General features: G+C 41.3%; 1 protein-coding gene across 1 annotated transcript; it reads left to right on the plus strand.

Moving 5' to 3' along the window:
• The first annotated feature begins 15,696 nt into the window (after positions 1-15,696).
• Positions 15,697-18,356, plus strand: LOC109857113 (nicalin-1). The gene is made up of 8 exons (XM_020433116.1): positions 15,697-15,784; positions 15,863-16,058; positions 16,138-16,325; positions 16,440-16,769; positions 16,848-17,057; positions 17,159-17,563; positions 17,653-17,873; positions 17,982-18,356. Exons 2-8 carry the CDS (start codon positions 15,884-15,886, stop codon positions 18,118-18,120), a joined length of 1,668 nt encoding a protein of 555 aa, XP_020288705.1. The 5' UTR covers positions 15,697-15,784; positions 15,863-15,883; the 3' UTR covers positions 18,121-18,356.
• The last annotated feature ends 491 nt before the right edge of the window (positions 18,357-18,847 follow it).

Genomic DNA, 18,847 nt, shown 5'->3' on the forward strand with positions numbered 1-18,847 from the left:
TGTTTTTGTCATAGCGTCGCCGTGACGCGGCCAATTAGTTGACGATTGACGCAATTATCACTCGTCTGATTCCTGAAAAAAATAATACCTGTATGACGTCGCGGAGTTTCCTAATTGTTTGTTCGTTTCTGCGAAACACAACAGACTTGGGAAACAAACAAATTTATCTCATAGGGATAGACGAGGTAAAACAATCTCTAACGCAAAATGTATCTCGAATTATGATAATATCGAGATTTAATGAAATAATTTGGACGCGGATCGTTTAGTTTAAATTCATTATCCGAATCCGATCGACGGGGTGTCGTCGTGAACCGAGACGAGCGATAATTCAATAAGCAATTCCGCAACGTTTCGTCACAATTACATCAGCTCGTTCTAAACGAGCGACGATGAAAGCATATCGATCTCTCTTTCTTTTTCACGGCTGAATTATTTCTCGCTTCCGTCGTTATCGGTGTAGCAGCGCGTCGCGATTTATCTAATTAGCAACGCTGAGGCAACGTATAATTTAAAAAAAAAAAAAAAAAAAAAAAAATAGCGCGTTTAACAGCGGAACGGCTGTTTGCGACGCACTAATGAAGACGCCGCTAATGAGAGGATTAATAAATTACTTGATATTACGAGATATTACGACGTCAGCAGCAACGCTCTTCTTCTGTATCAATGAAACCGTGTCACGGTTGAAACGCGATAAACTCTTAATAATTACACAACCTTTGCGTAAAAACAGACCTAGTTAGACGGCACCGAGCGATATGAGAAATACGACAGAAATACTCTCTCTTCGATATATCTTTTATCGTCACCGACACGAAAGACACATTGCAGATAAAACGGGTCCGAAATACCAAGGTCATTCTCCTTCTTCTGACGAAACGAGAATAGTGGCAACAAAGTGCAGATATTTCCTAAAGCGCAATCGCGCGGCACTCGCGCCGTTCGATCGCACGATACGAGGAATTCGTCTTTTCGGAGGCAAAGCGCTGTGCTTTTCCCGGGCGCTGGAAGGCCAAGAGCCAACGAGAAACGTATTGTTGCGCGAAGAAAGAAGGAAGAGAGAAGGAAACGGAGGAAAGAAAGGCTCGGATGGCGAGCAAATGGAAGTCGGTGAATCACGAAACAAGCGGTATGTAAATCCGCGTAACGGGGCCGTTTATTCGTCCCATAAAAAGGCCAATAAAACCTTCTTTCGCAGTGGAAGATACACGCTCATCCCGCCGCAGCTTTTCGTTCGCCACCCCTCGCGCGTCCTACCCTTCCTACCTCTCCCTCGGAAAAATGACAGAGAATAAATCGCCGTTGGAATAAAGAATGCGAGATTCTAGAAGTCGGGAGTGAGACGAAGAGAGAGAGAAAGTCATGTCTCGCGCGCTCGCTCTTTCTTCCTGTTTCTTTTCTTTCTGCCTCCCCGTTTTCCAGTTATTTCGCCCTTCGTACGGACGGATTTCCAGAAGCCGAGAGAAATCGTTCTACATATTGCCCGGAATTGATCCTCGCGTATCGCCTCTCTCTCTCTCTCTCTCTCTCTTTTTCGCCCCCGGTATAAACCGGTTCTTTTTTGCTTGAAAAGAGCGGGAGGTTGGCAAAGTTACATATCCTCCATTCGACGCCGCGATCTCTCCGTGTCAGCGAAGGGTGACGAACGATCCGAGTGATTGTGGAAATTTCCGTAAAAACGGGAGAAAATGGAAGCGCCGTTTCTTTAATTAGGCGTCTCTCGAGTCTCGACTTGGTGATTTATCGCGGCTACCGATCGAGATTTACAAGCCGAGACATATTTAGATGCGGCTCGAAATAGCCTTCGCTTCTTCTAATCGCAATCGCGAGACAGTAGAAAAAAAAGTGAGCTCTAATTGAGACGATAATTTTTATCGTTTCTTATGTGATGAAAAAAATATCTTAATTCACGGTTTTACAGTGATTTTAGATTACATTTAGCGACATTTCTTTATGATGAGTATTAGTAACGAGCGCGTGCAAAATTTTCGTAATTAACGAAAACTTTTTGTTGTATCGTATTTCTCTTTTTTCTATTTGTTCACCTATCGATCGATCTTTCGTGTAGTTCGCGTTTGATTGTGTATATATACAATAATAATAATAATAATAATAATAATTTGCAACAGTTCTCGGGAATACGGTAGCGATTTTCCCGCGGTAAATGGACGTGAAAGGTGGCGAGGGACGAGTAGATAATCCGGCGGGTAGCGCGTTTACACTGTAAACAACGTCTTCGGTGTTGGGAAAATATTATTGTAACGGGGGTTGGCAGCCTCGGTGTGTCTGAATCCTCGTGAAAGCGATACAGCAGTTTATATCGCGCAGCCAGGTGCCAACTTTCGGAGATAATGCTCCAGGCCAATGAAGAAGGAAAATATAACCGGTAGCAACGCGGCTCCTCGCCGCCGTCCGACTGCGTACAACCGACAGTCGTAATTACAACAAATCGCCACATCATCGTATTATTGATACGTTCAAAATTGTATTTTGCTGCGTTGCGCAAAATTTCGCGCGTCGTGACATCGTGATGATTTAAATGCTCGTAATCATTCTTAAACCAAATAAATCAAGTTGTATTAACTCCGTTCTTAAATTATCTTCTCTTATCGCTTCTACGCAAAAAAAAAAGAGACGACGAAACGACTTGACGCAGAAACGATTCATTCATCGAGAAGTAAAACTATAATTAGCGCCTATTTGTCTTCGTCTACTCGAACGGAAAGAAGAATTTTGATTTCGAATGACTGAACAGAAGGCAGCACGTGCCGCCCGTGATTCGAAACAGATTTTCTTCCAAAATTTAGATGAAACGTGAACTCTCTCTCTTATTCTGTTAACAATAAATATACGTCTCTCTCGTTGATTTTTCGCTACTGTTTACTTCGTTTTCTCTGACTTTTACGAAGTGAGATCTCACATTATATCGCGAGAGACAAAAAATACTTTACACAACCGACGACCGAAATACACATGACGAAGAAATTCGCCAAACTTAGAAAAGTATTTTTGTTCGTTCACATCAAACATTGCATGAACAATATTCAAATGTCAGTACGAGTTATTATGCGTTATTAAAACTGTTATCAGAGTGCGAGAGAGAGAGAGAGAGAGAGAGAGAGAGGAAAGTTAATCAGAATGCGTTCTAATGACGTACATAAAACCGAATACACACCGAACACGCAGAGTTTGCAATTAATATAAATCTCACGAAACTGCGCGGGCGACAAATCCCCGCCGTCAATTTCTTGCTCGTATTACCGCCAGATAATATTGCGGGTACGAAGAAAGAAGATGAGAGAAAGAGAGAGAAGACTCGGAGGGTACGAAAGCCATTCCTCGTTCGGATGTTGAACGGCTACGAGCGGAGTAGCAAGTTGCGCTCTCCGCTCGCTCTCTTCTTCCCTGCCTCTTCTCTCGTTTCTTCGTCGACAAATCGCTCGAGGCGTGCTAACGAAACCATCGTAAGCAGGCACTTCGACAAATTCATAAAGTACAGTTCATAAAACGCGTACTTAAGGTGCGGGGCGCGGACGGGGAAAATGCGCGGGGCTCGTAACTTGCGGCGTAACCGGCGTGTTAAGTTGAGCGAATAAAACGACGGCGCGTGCAGCGCGCGCGATATTTCTGTGCGCCGATATTCAGGATATATTCCGGATCATCGAGGCATTTATATGGGCGTGGTCGTGAGGATTTTCAAAACCGATATTTTTTATTAAAAAAGACCAAGTAGCTTCAATAAAAGAAAAAACCCATCGATAGCAATTTCAAACTCTGCGGAATTTCTTCTCGTCTCGGGCTCCTTCGGGGATATGCAAAATACAATGAAACAAAGTGTTTTCTACAAGTACGTCATTTTTTTTCGATTATACGCGATGTGTGCGAATAATATATATTACTGCGAGAGAGAACGCTTCCTTTCTGCTTCAACGTGCAATAATAATGGCAATAAAATTCCTACCTTTAATCGTTATTCTCCTCCTTCTTCTCCTTTTTCTCTTTGGACACTCCGCACGCTGGACGCGCATCCCGAAGATCCCAGTTAGACATCCTGAAACAACGGGCCGCTTTCATTGTTAGACAACAAAGGCGTGATTCATTAATCGCGCGTGCAAGCAAGCGGCACGCGAGTGAGCATAATGACGGACAATGGGCGCGAGCATACGTATGTATGTACTACACAATACTCGATCGCACGCTGTAAATTCCGGCGGATGCATCAGTGGGATGCATCAGCCGGGCGTAACAGAATCTCGGCGATGGATGCGCACCGTGCGCAATCTCTCTCTCTCTCTCTCTTTCTCTCTTTCTCTTTCTCCGGAGATGCGTGAGCGTTTGTTTCTGGGAAGCTGGACAAAGTAACAATCGTCCGTAAGGAAATCGCCCCACACTCTCGGAGAAACCGATATTAATTACCCGTTCGCTTCTCCTCGCAGTCGGAAGAGAGCACGGTAATATTCGTCACTGGGCGCGCACACGGGGCCCCGCGGGGCCCGAAAACATTTATACGGCACTCCCGCCACCAGGGCGTAAAGCGAGAGAGATCGAGAGTGTGTTAAAACGCATTCTAATGCGTGAATGCGTGCGTGCTGGTCCGCGCGAGCGTGTGCACGATGCTTTAACAAGGGTCTGACAGGCTCGTTGCCGTTGTTATTTATCGGTTATGTCGGCGCATCTCCCCATCTCTCGACGAGAGAAGCCTCCGCTATCTTCTCTCTCTTCCTCCCTCCCTTCCCCGTGTGTTTTTCTCTCTCTCTCTCTCTCTTCCTCACTCTCACTCTCTTTCTTTCGCTATCCTCCTCGTCTTTCTCTCCGTAGCTTCGCACCCCGTTATTCGCCCTTTCTCTCTTTCTCTCTCTTTCTTTCCCCGTCTCGCTCTTCAACCCCCTCGCTCTGACTCGCGTGTGTAAAAGTCGTACGCCCATGTGTGCATACCAACAGCGTAGTCGTGAAACGGGCTCTATATATACGCGCGAGCTTCATTCGCCGATGGTTAACACGGGATGAGCAATGAGAACATAATTGGTCCTACCGCTAAGATTTAGCGCCGCGAATATCCGCATTTGCATCGCCACGGCAAATTGCAGTTGTGCTGTTGTGCGTGATTGCGCTTTTAAAGTCTCGACTTCATCAGATAGTGGTAAATGAAAAGTTTTTTTTCTTATTTTCGCTAATGTGTCTTCTTCCCTCTCGCACCGAACTCGCCGCACTCAATAAGTCAACAACCTCAAAACATTCGCTTGAAGAAGAAATGGTATTGACATTTACAATGTATGAAGAAGTTGCTATTTTTACTTTTTACGTCTGGTGATGATAAAAAAGTGCACGGCGTGACAGTCAGCGCACTATGTATGGTAACAATATAAAGAGGTTTCTATAAAAGTTTCCATTTTTTTTTATATTTAAATAAATTAAAACAATTTCGAAGTTTTTAAAAACACAAATGAAAAAACTTGACAGTAATGCAACAACAAATGCAAATAGCAAAACAAATTTGTGACACAATCCCCGTGTTTTTACGCCACTGTCAACCATAACGTGGCTTATGGAGATGGCGACGGTGGACGAGAGCGTGTTTTCTGCGATGTATCGCGGTACACCACGACGTTAGAGCGCGCGAAGAGTGCAGGGTGGTTGCAAGGAACAAACTGTTAGCCGCTAGCACGTGTTAAAAACATAACCACTTACTTGAATGGGGTTAGAGTTTATTTATCGTTCTCGCATGTCCTCCCCCACACACGCGCATCATCCCCGGAGATAATTCGCCCGGGTATATACGCCCGGAGAGCAGCTGAGATTATCGTGGAAAAACCACCGCCGCGCGCGCGGAGATATCGCTTTCTCCCGCCCACTGAGTGATTTCGGCACTTAGCGTTGGCAAACGATATTGGAGAATGACGGAATTACGACTTCCAGTTGGTTCACCCTCGAAACGGCATCATGCTAATTTCGAAACCGCTCGGGGCCGTAAACCCGCTCGCTTTATTTTCGGAAATTATTATTTCTCGAAGAGTGTGTGTCGGTTTCTGAGAAATAATTTTTCCAAGCGAGACGTTGTTCAAACATTTTTTTTTCTCCTGATTTTTTTAGCAATTTACTAAGATTACGATAAACGCACACACGATATATATGATACGTATTATGTTTTTAAAATACAAAAAGAGTACAATTTTTCATCGCAATTCGCAATGACAATCGCCGGGTCGCCGTCGTAGCAATGTGAAAGGACGAAAAGCCGCGGTTAACACCAGATGGACGGATTTATCAGGGTAGCGTCCCGCGGGAGACGACCCGACAGCGCGCGTTGACCGAGAGCTCCCGCGGGAATGCGGTCGCTCATACATGCGAATTGGGAAAATTTTCAAGCGCGGATTGTAACAACAGCAATCACACCGCGTCGGGTCGCGGCCACGGGAAGGGGCTCGTTACGGTTTTAATCGTTTCATCAACTTGTTGTTATCGCGCCGAATGGCCGACAATTTTGCGAACGATCGGCCGACCGGGATAGCAACTTGTTTTGTCCCCTGTGCGTTTTCGCGCCGATTTACGTGGGAATGCAAAAAACGAGGTTGAGCGACGAGCAAAAGTTCGCGCGCGATAGCGAGGAAATATACACAAGAAAATATACACACGATAATCGTAATGCGAATTAAAGTGAGAGAAAAATCTTCCGTATTTTTACGTAAGAATAAGCTGAAATTGAACGCGTTCCCCGAGTGATTTACAACATGTAAAACGATTCTCAAAGTTAAATTACTATATAAAGTAACACGCGTGTAACAATTATCCGCATATCTTCACATTTTATCTCATCACACGAAGTAAATACATAGATAATGACCTTTATGAGGCGGGCATGAAACAACATCCGTGACACAAACCTCTAATAAAGAGCAATAAAGAGAAGAAGAAATATGTAAAGTGGCAGCTGATGGGGAACAGATCTCGGATTAAATGACCGTTGTTCGGCGTTTGGATCGCGCTTTAACAATCGTGCTTAATACATCTGCGACGCGTCGTTAATACCTACGTATATACACAGACCTGCGCACAGTCCTCTCGGAGCCTTAACGAGGCCGTAAATCGCGCAGCGTACCTTTTTTTCCCGTGAAAGATCGTGAATCTGCGCGCGCGGAGCTGAACCTGAGAAACCGACATTCGATCTGTTTTCGAATTAGACGGGGGATGGCGAAGAGGACCACGCTCGTAAAGATGGTGGTACGCGGACGCGCGCGCGCGCACACGCGGAGCACGACCGAGATGGGGAGAAGATCCTATCTCGTAGAATTATGTCTTTATTAGACGGAATCTCTCTGTCCGATGGCTATAACGGTTTCCCGACTTGCGGAGAACCGCAGGTGACTTCTCCCGACGGAACAAAAGCAAGCGAAGCGATATCTAGGAAAGAATGAAAACGTAACGGACGAAGAAACGGGAAAAGAAACTTTTTCTCTCTGGAAAAATCTCTCGAAGCTGGTGTTTCTTTTCTCGTTTAAATTTCTATCCCCTTATCGATCGAAAAGACGCACGGCGGAATTTGTCGTTCGTTTCTCGAAGGTGTTCGCGTTTGTTCACAATTTTCAAGCTAGTCGCGATACATTTTTCGCGCAAACTTCGCACAATTCCGAGACGTGAGAATCTCTGCTGCAAAGCTACGTGTATCTAAGGCTTTTTTTTTTTTGACGTCTATCTACGTCAAATGCTGTAAAATAGTAGCTTGTTAAGCGATATTTATAACAGTAATAATTTTCTGGATAGGTGGGCGACGTATTTACAGACTCTTTACATCGCGCATTATTAATCATTCGGAATCAATAAATATGCTAATCGCATAACCATATTCGTCACTGCGTTATGTACGACTTTCGATTCTTCTTTTCGAGGCGCGTGAGGATTGTATTTGAATTAAATAAGCGATGGAGATCGCGGGGCGCGCGGTTACTCAATTCCCCCATTGACGGGTCGGATCAGTCGGCGATCGAGTCGAAACGAGAGATATCTCTCCACCGTGTGGCGTTATTGATAAAATATGACTAATCGGTAATCATGTTGTACAACCGCCGCCAATACACGCGCAGTTGGCAGCAATATTCATCTTGCGAGAAGGTTTTTTTTCGCGAGAGACGGCTCGACGGAACGAAGTCGTTTTGTTGGGCTTGCAAACGTATCGCGATCCGCGCCGCGCGCAATTTGTGCGAATGTATTACGCATAGTCCGTTGCATCGTCCGTCGGAAATCGAGAGAAACAAGTTAATAACAAAGGCGAGATTATATTTTCGATAGACACCGCGTCAATACATATATCTTCATCACGCGCAGTTACCTTTTCTCCTAGATCTCCGCTGCTCTCATCCAAGAGGAATAATTAATTTTTTCTCATCTCTATTCTCGGTCAAAAATAAAAAAGAAAAAATAACGCTCTCTTCTTCGTGTGACACGTACCGTTACATCCTTGCGCCGATTAAGCCCGCCTTTTAATGCCAGCTGGGTGAAAGAATAATAATCTCAACTTCTGATTTCCGTCTGGGAGGGGAAAAAAATTTATAGCGGTATTTCAAAAAAGAGCGCAAGATCGTAAGCGCGATATCGGTGAAATTAGAAAAGCTCCCGGTACGACATTTATCACCTAAACACGACCGACCCTTACTATATCTAGCCGATCTTACCGAATCGTTGGGAATCTGTATACATATTTTGGTGAGAGTTGTGACACTAAAGTTCACTAGCCCTCACGATCTTGCGTATCAATCAAATTAATGAGTTCCAATTCGTTTAGGAATGTTTAACCCACTCGACAATATAATTAAAGAACACCTTTTACGGTTCCGCTATTTTTACTGCGCTATCTACTTTTGAAACTTATTATTTTTAAATTAATATCATTCTGTGCGATCTCGCATAAATTGTTATATTATGCAAAACAGTGTACTCTGCCACAGAGAATGTGGAAACACAAAAAACCGTTCTGCTTTATTTAGTGAAAGCAACGATACTTTTGTGCAAATAGCAAAACCATCAGTTACAAATTCGGAAATAAAACATAAAAAGTTAACTGAGAAACTTTAATATTTATTAACGCTTTTCTTTATTTTCCGATTATTTTTCCGGTTATTAGTCTTCTGCTATTTGCTCTTGGTTTGAGACCTCTGTGTAGATTTATGATCGTACAATTTCTTCTAATGCATTGGTTATTTTGTAAAATTCTTTTGTGCCTTTTTGCGATAATTTTGTATTTTTCTTTTACTTCGACAAAATCATAAATTGTGAATAAAAGAATTGTCCAGAGAAATATGACTGAACGAACAGTGTATTTGTGGTTTTCTCGAAGAGAAAAGTTTACCTACAAAACATATTGTAGAAATGATTGACATTCGAAAGACAAAGGAGGACCATTTGTTATAATGTGAATTACTTCTGAATTTATTGCCTTCAAAAAAGTAATAAATTCAAAAAAAACTTTAGAACAGAAGACTTCTTCAAAGTAAATAAATAACAGCACCCTCATCTTGTGCTTTTGACCACTTTGTTAGAAGTCACGCAATATTTTTGGTATATCGAAGAAACGAAACAGAGATTCCCCCCAAAAAAGTAAGACTTCTGACGTAATTACACTACATCACGATTAAAATTAATTACTCGAACATATTCACGATGAACGACATTAATTGTCTTCTACATTTATCCCATGTCTTTTTCTTTCACTCTTTTATGTCTAAATATAAGATTTTTGTATTTTTACTACTACTCTCCACACGCATACCGAGATACCAAATGCAGAAGTGCCGAAGAGAAAGCGGCGCTTGCCGCGATAATTAAGACAATTAATATCTTGTTTACCCAGGCGGAATCGCGGTGTTGACAACTTAATAATAATTAGCCGGGCATCCTCATTTGAGGCCCGCGCCGTAAATACACCGGACCTTTCTCCTTCTCTTCTCTTCTCCTCGCACACACGCGGCCGCCTATACGTATATATTTTACAGCCGATGCGCAATTTACATACTACGGAGTAATGCGAGTTATGCAAATTTTAATCGGCATAATATACATGCCATGGCACCTGCGCCACGCGCGATTCCCGCCAGTCTTTCGAACGTGTTTTCTATAGGTATATCGCCCTACGCCATTGGCAGCAAGCCGGAGCAATCGAAACGCCATTAGTACCCGATGGCATTAAATGAGCATGTTCTCCAAGCGGGTAGCCGTCTCCGCGCGGCGCCTTCCACGAAAATTAACTACTCGCGGTGCTTCGATTTGAAATTCATTAATTTTTCTCCCTCCTCTTCCTCACTTTCGAACGTGCGTGTGGAGATGCACACGCACGCAGCAATTCACTACACAACGATCACCCGCGGTGATCCGAGTGCCTATAATGCGCGCCTCATTCCTTTCGAAATACAATCACGTACTGCTTTTCCTCGCGATCGAGCGAGCGTATATATTTGTCGCTTACGTCTGCCTACACGATGACTCCTAAATTAACACATTAGTTTTTACATTTTATTACAAAACGCATTCAATCTCCTCGTATACTCGAAAAATTACGTCCTGTGGAACGTAGATACGAAAACAAGTATAACAGTTATCTATTTCTTTCTTAAAAAATATCTACTTTAAAAACAGTTGAAATATTGTTAACAATATACATATTTTTCTCTTAAAAACTAATGTGAAGAAACATTGAATTGGAATTTTTGTTCCATTCATCGATTAATTATTTTCGTGGAGGCTGGAGTACAAAATTATATACTGTCGAACGCGCTCTCGCGTTATCGGATGTCCGTTTGATACCCGATAAGAGTCCGCATCGGGAGTTCACTAATCTCGCGCGTTTACAGTTGCGCACACAGCGAGAAGGTTCACGGCGCTGGCGACCTAATCGCGGGTTATCTAAATTAATGTGAGTCGCCATTTGTCAGAGCGCTCACGCACGCGCGCGCACGCAATCTATATCGCGGCCGGACGCAGTAAGAAAAGTGTGTGGATTGGTAGAGTCGCGATGTTACTTAATAGGGAAGCAGATAAGATCACCCTCTCCGGGAACCCGGATTTGGATTCACGCGTATACGTCGAATAGGCGTGTTTTTCCCTGGGGTATTACCCTCTCGGTTTTCTCCACCGGGTTATAAATTCCGCGATAACGCCGATAACGTCGCCGAATTGAAGGCAAAAACATTCCGTTGGCACGCATTCGCAATTCCAACGTAGAGAGATAGTTAGGGCGAGTCGACGATTTGTCGTCTGAGACATAAATAGCCAATTTAAAAGAGACTAGATAATAACAAAAGTTTCGGCTAGTTCTCACAAAGCTTTTCTAAATTTTTTGACTTTATATATATTAGAAAAAAATATTTTAAGAAATTTTTAACACATGATTTTTAATCGCCAAAACAAGTTTATAAAGTTACTGACAATTTATTGGCCAGATCACTAATAAATTAAAACAATCTTTCGATTAAGATAATCTGTCGATTTCTATCTACTTGATGTAATTGTAAAAAAAAGATATCGAGAAAAAACAATTATACACGTGTAAGTAACACACACACGTTTCGTGTCGAATAAAACTTAGAAATGCGTGTACGTTGGAAAGCGATTGAAACTAACTGAAAGCGGTGTGCTGCGCTTGGGTCGTTCGACCAGTTTCTTAGATGTTAGCATTTCTCCACATCACCGAATGTGCACAAAATACGTGTGTTTTGAGCGATATCGCATGATTATTAAGCGTAATTGTGCGCGGCGAGATTATCCAATTTAGATTAAGATAATTCAAAGAAACCCGCGCGGTTTGACGCATCGGTCCGGTTATTTTACAAATCGCGTGTGAAGATCTAATAACCGTTTTCTGTGTATGACAAATCGGCGCGAGACGACGCGCGCGAGTAAAGCGGTCGCGCCGCTTCACATGGAGAACCCCGGCGCGCGTATAATTCATTGCGTATAACTAAATCGGAATATTTACATAATTGCGCGGAAAACTCGTTATCGCAACCCGTTAATGATAGTTCCCGCGAGAATCGCTGTAATTCCGATCGCTAATAATTAGAGCGATAATTGCTGAACGCGGCTCCTTGCTCGCGCAAGATTTACCAGCGCGCGATTCTAAACAGTCTATCAGCGCGGTCAAAAAATGCGTTTTAATATATCGTAACGAGGTATCGATTAGCGGCAACCGAGGCAAGGGTGTATGTATGGAGCAAGATCTGATCCTGGCGCACTAACCTGGCATTAGACATTTAATCGCCACTCGTTAATTACGGAAACTCCCGGTTACAAGCACGGGCAACCTTCCTTTCAAGTTTTAAACATAAATATAGCGGTATATTTAGATGTACATATATATGTCATTCTGACACGAGCAATTCGTAATCAATGCGTCGAACGCAATTCAAACTTCTTGTCATAATTATGATCAGTAAATAAATTTTGTTCTTTGAAAAAAAAATATAATAAAAATATTTATAACACACTTTATGAGTAATATTAATCATTACAATATAAGATATACTTGTATATCTTGTGTGATAACTTTTAACTCTTAATAAAATCGTTATTTCCTACGCACTTCCTTTTTCGAGCAAATGTGCCCGTTATCGCGTCGTATCATCACCGCATTAGGTCGTGATAAATTAATCGAATAACAAGAATAGTTTTAATAAAATCCCATCACGGTGTCACTCGCAGCGGGCGTCTTAATTTTTTTTCACCCAAGAACGACGGCGTAACACACGTTATTATTATTCATAAACCGGTCTATATTCTCACCCTAATCGAAATCAGGACGCGCCATTAAATTCCGGGGGCCGCGCCCTTTAATCGTCGCCTGACAGAGCGTTACGGGTGCGATTTGTCATCCACGAAATTGAGTCGCATCTGCACGGATACATGTCGAGAGAGAGAGAGAGAGAGAGAGAGAGAGGAGAAGAGACGCAGGACGCACGTCCGGGATGCTGCGCTTCCGACGACACACGCACGCAAATGTGCAAACAAGGACTTGTTCGTGTATACGTATGTACATAGCGTACACACACATACAAAACATGGAAGCCACGCGTACACACGTTTGATCGAGAATCCACGCGCTCGCGCCACTTGGAATTCGTGGCTGCTGCTCTAACATCAGCGCGCACGATAGAGGACAATCCTCTAGGACAATCTATAATGTCGGGAGTATATATATATACGGGCACGGATCATTAATATATGGCTGCTACGGCCATTGTTGCGAATTAGGTGCCATTGAAGGACGCATTGTCGATGACAACGGGGGTCCGAACGAGAATGCAGCGTGCCCCCATGTACATATATATACCTTACCAACCGCGATTTCGACTCCCGTTAAGGACCCCCTCAACTCAATACGAGTCCTTTTATGTCTGCGTGATACATTTCCCGATCTTGTTGAGAAATTCTTATTGAGAAATTTTTATTGAGCATAAAAATGGCAAAGGGAAGAAAAAGTAATATTTTAATATATATTTTATATATTTCGCGGTGTAACATTTTTATATTTCGTTAAATCAAAAAAAAAAAAAAAAACAAACGAAAAATTGTACTTACTTAATTCTTGAATTACACGTACTACGACAAACGTTTAAGTCAAGAGGAACGATAGTTTTTTTCAAAAGAATGTTTCGTAGTATATAATATCAGAAAAAACTTAAAGCATATACTCTTATTTTGACACATTTATATTACAATGAAAATATCTGTATATATTTATATACTATGTACTCACACAACACAAGTGACTGATTGTCAACTCATAGTCGACCTTTTTGCGGTCACCTTATAGTTGCCTTTTCAAAGTTGTCGACATTTGCCGAAATTGGCAGATTTCATTGCACAAATTCTAATTCCTACTGATGGATAATTCGACATTTGGTTTTGGCCAAGTGAAAATTATAATTTCCGCTATTGGATTTTTTGATATTTGTTTTTGGCGAGGCGGAAATTATAATTTCTGGTGTCGGGTTATCTGACATTTGGTTTTGGTCAGGCGTTATTTTATTCACTTTTTATTTTTATGTTTTTTCATTATGCATATGCTACTCTCGCGAGAGAAACAAAGTAACGATATTTTTTAATCTTATTCATGATAAGAGGAGAATTTCGATTCTGAAAAGTTATTCACTTCTTTCAATATTGTGCTGCCATCTACAGTACAAATGTTCAATTGACAAGTTATCAAGTACAATTGCCGATACAATTGTACTCAGCTGTCGGTAATGTTGCAAACTGCGAAATGAAATTCTCCGCGGTTCGTCTACTCGAATTGCGCGCGCGAGAAAAAGAAAGAGAAGACAGAAAGAATGTATAAAAAATATTTTAGATTATACATTATAATATTGTATATAATGAGTGTTTTTGCGTTTTTTACAGAAGCAAAATATGTATAGCACATGTTATTGCTACCAGAAAGAAGACTGAGAGCGAAACCTAGTCGATCAAAGTGTGAACCTAATTGGTCAAAATGTAAACTTAAAGCCTCTTGCACAATGCGAGGGAATAGTGATAGCGATAAGCAATAGACACGGAATTTCAACTCGTCGGAAAATTTATCGCTATTGCTTATTTCGTTTTTTGATCTGCATTGATACATGTGTATTTTTGTATGTTGCTAGATTGCGCTGTTTCTACCGTTATTTATAAATATAAACTCTTTAAAACTGGTGTTATATTTCTATAGCTATCGCTATTTCTTCCACTGTGCAAGAGGCTTAATTTGTCAGGATGTGAACAGAATAGAACCGTACATCGTGGATATAGCGCGAAATAGAACTATATCCACGTTTGAACATAATAACGTACGTACCGACAAGTCGTTCATGGACATGCTACGTAGTTGCCAATGTGCGTCACCCATGGACATTGCGCCGGCTTAGAGGGCGGAAAAGCAATTACACATTGGCTGCGGTCCGTTTCATGTTTAAGCGCGCATTCTTTTATAGGCCTGGCCGCAGACACTTTTGAAATAGAAGAGACGTTGTCGCTCATAGAGACAAGAATATATTGATATAATGTATAATATGTATAATCAAGAATACACATACTTAGTGATGAAATGATATTTCTTCGGGCTTTCGCTGCATTTCGGCGAGACACCAACGCGACACGTACACGATCAACGCGAAACTCGCGGAATATTACGTCGGATCGCGATTTTTCACAAAACAACAACTTGCACAACAATGCATAACACTCTCGTTGCGTTTTTGACGAATTTCGCACGATATTTCGAAAAAAAAAACTTGCAACTTACATCCGCAACGCGACACAGCCAGTGCCGCGTGCCGCGGCGCGAACTGAAATGGCGGCCGTTTCGAAATGTATCGAGGCGATATTGCGATTCTCGAAGTCGGAACAGCGCACCAATCACGTTGAAGTAATCGAAATGCGAGTATCGAATCGAATTGATATTCGATAAGAGCCTACTTTTCGCACATTCTATTCCTACATAAATTTATTTTAGGAGGGAAAAGAAAAACAAAAATATAAAAATACTACTGATTTAAATAAAATAAATAACATGTTTATTTGCAAAAGACAAGAACGTAAAACGCGCTGTTTTGGAATAATAATGTAAAGCATGCGTTATGAAATAGACTCGTGGAATTGAAAAGCAAGTAATGCAAGATGACAAATATAAATTCTGTTCACAGAGTAGGGCGAAACAAGAAGAAACGCTCTCTCTTTCTCCCTCTCTCTCATTCTCGCCAGTCATACTTGATCATATCTAACCTAACCTAACCCGACATGAGAAAACGGGATTCATTACTTGCGGGTGAGTATCGGATGCCTCTGTCGATAGGGTTAGTCTAATGAAATTATGCGAAAATTGCATCTGTCTTTGAATCAATAGTACGTTTCTTTTCGCGGAAATATGTGGCTGGAGGAGTGTGACAGTTTCGCCGAGCTGTGTCGGGGATATTTGCCGTACTATTTGCTAATAGTCTTACCGATCTTCATTATCATTTCCCCGGTTAATCCCGTGGCTGCCTCACACGAGTTCCCGGTGTATCGTATGCACCAGTACGATCTGCACGGGATTCCACACGGTAAATCGTTATTACTGTCTGTGATGATCTGTTTGAAAGTCGCGCAGTTCCTAAATAAACGATGATGATGTCCCACCAGGTTGCCGAAGTGCGCCCATTTCCCTAGAGGCGAGATCGTTGACCGGATGGAGCACCTACAGGCATTGTGTTATCGCGAAAGCTCTAGATATCACACCGTCTGTCTTCCAGCTGGTCAAAAGCAAGGCTGGTGCATTGGTGATTGTCCTACCCGAGAAAATAAATGAACTTACATCAGAGGAATACCAGGTTGGTAATGGAAACGGTGTATAGGTTTGATGCATTTTAAAAACAATTCAAACTGAATTGATTACAAGACACATTATCATTTATATATATATATATATATATCACTTGTTTCAGAAAATTATAACTCTGGAAGAGTCCATGATGCATGGATCTGAGACAATGATACCGGTATACTTCGCAAAATGGCATCCAAATCTCGAGATAATTCTGACCGACATTAATGACAGCTTTATCACCGATGAGAAAGCTGGTACTGCAGTGGAGGCGATGTTCAATTCGATTTCCGCTAGCGGTTACCAGGTGGTGGTAGCCACTGCACAGGCGCTTCCTAAAACGGACGTTAAAGTTGTCACATTACATGGCAAACTGGCTGGAACTGGCGTCGAGGAGAAATTGCCCACTATTGCGATAGTAACGCATTACGATAGCTTTGGTGTAGCACCTGTGAGTAATGAATTTAATATGTTTCTTGATACTAGCAAAGCCTGACATGCGCTCAAACGTAACGATACTTCACTGTAGGAATTGTCATTTGGTGCGGACAGCAATGCTTCCGGTATAGCTATGCTGTTGGAATTAGCAAGATTGTTCTCCGCTCTGTACTCCGCAGCTCGATCAAGGCCGCAATTCAATCTTGTGTTTATAGCAACTGGAGCGGGTAAATTAAATTATCAAGGCAGTAAGAAGTGGCTTGAAGATCAGTTAGATGGAACTGAGGGCTCTGTTATACAAGTAATGCGATTGTGTATAAATATAATAATATAATGTTTACAATATAATATTTACACTTACACATGCTATTATATTTGTCGATATTATATTTGTTACTTCAGGATGCGGCTTACGTGATATGCCTTGACACAGTTTCTGCAAGCGACGATCTATTCATGCATGTGTCAAAGCCGCCTAAAGAGAATTCGTCAGGTGGTCTTTTCTACAAAGAGCTTAAAGCGGTATCGCAGTACCTGAATATCAGTAGCGTTGAAGGAGTGCATAAAAAGATAAATCTCGCGGAAGAAATACTTGCCTGGGAACACGAGAGATATAGCATTCGGAGATTACCGGCCGCGACCTTGTCCACATTAAAGAGTCACGAAGATCCGCTCAGAGCTACTATATTAGATGTTATTAAAGAAGGACAAGTAGATAGATTGTACAAACATACTAAAATCGTATCAGAGGCATTGGCGCGGCATATATATAACTTAAGTTCTAGTCAGATCTTCACTGGTTCGCTGGTACGATCATCGGCTGAATTTTTACATTTTTAGAAATCACGCTTATCTCTGCAAATTTATGCGGAGAAAATAATTTTTCTTTTCTACAGGAGGTATCGAAAGAGTCTCTCGCGTTGTGGTTCAATTATTTTTCTTCTCAACCAAGAGCAGCGTCACTGTTGGTGGACAAAAATAATTTACTGATCGGTACTTTGAAAGAAGCAATGGCGAGATACTTGGGAGATGTTAAGGTTACTCTTCATGTTCCCGATAAGCGAGATCCAGAATTTGTATTCTACGACGTTGCGAAAGCAAATCTGAATGTATATAGGTAAATTATACATAACAGCTCTTTATACGTGCGCGCGTAGTGCGTACAACATGCAATGAAAATATGGTATCGAATGTGTGAATGTCAATTGTTGTTATTCTGTTGCAGTGTAAAACCGGCTGTGTTTGATCTCATTTTAACTTTCGGAATAACTTTGTACTTGGGAGTATTGTACTTGATAGTACACAATTTTCCACACGCTTATTCCTTAGCAACGAGACTCTCAACAAAGAGCAAGGCGGCTTAAAATCTTATTTATGTACAATTAAGTTGTGTTTTGGAACATCAATTTCCTGTTGAATGTTTAACTTTGTGTTGTGAAGAGTTTGACATGTTAGAGACATGTATTTCCTCCAAAGTATATATATATATATCATAAGTATTCCAAATAACTATATATATATTGATGCATATTTAGGGATTCTTATCGCAGACGAAATAATTTATACATGTTATGAACCAAATATATGTTCGTATTTTTTATTTTGCGAGTTTTTACTTTATATAAAGTGCTTGAAGAAAGAGAGATCACACGTTTACATATACATACATATAAATATCGCTCAATTAAATATCGTTACTCTTTCTGAACTACTTCCAGCAATAATAAAGTTAAAACATTGAAGAAAAAGAAACTATTTTTTTCTTGTAAATATAGGATCACTCTAGAGTGGTCGTGTGTAAGAAACAATATAATGACTCAGACCAAACACACTATATCGACCAAATAGTGAGGTATCTCTGAATGTAGTTTATGATGCAGATAATGAGTGATTATGAAAATGTGGAAATGTAAAAAAAATATATAAAATTTACAATATACTATACATATATATATATATATATACAGGGTGTCCCAGAATAGCCGTACAATCTCTCGTAGGCAGATAGAAGGAATAAAACTGAGTCGAAAAGTCCTGAACCATTTTTTTCTATTATTTATAATAAAGGAGTAATTATTGAGTAAATCAGGC

This window comes from Pseudomyrmex gracilis, unplaced genomic scaffold (assembly GCF_002006095.1).
Source record: "Pseudomyrmex gracilis isolate BER0280 unplaced genomic scaffold, ASM200609v1 scaffold_144, whole genome shotgun sequence".
Classification (NCBI taxonomy): Eukaryota; Metazoa; Arthropoda; class Insecta; order Hymenoptera; family Formicidae; genus Pseudomyrmex; species Pseudomyrmex gracilis.

What these genes read in the sequence shown, in the direction of transcription:
- LOC109857113 (XM_020433116.1), top strand. Translation starts at nt 15,884, where the DNA reads ATGTGGCTGGAGGAGTGTGACAGTTTCGCCGAGCTGTGTCGGGGATAT. An exon ending in TCTGCACGGGATTCCACACG is followed by an intron (nt 16,059 to 16,137) that starts GTAAATCGTTAT and finishes ATGTCCCACCAG; the next exon opens with GTTGCCGAAGTGCGCCCATT. An exon ending in TTACATCAGAGGAATACCAG is followed by an intron (nt 16,326 to 16,439) that starts GTTGGTAATGGA and finishes CACTTGTTTCAG; the next exon opens with AAAATTATAACTCTGGAAGA.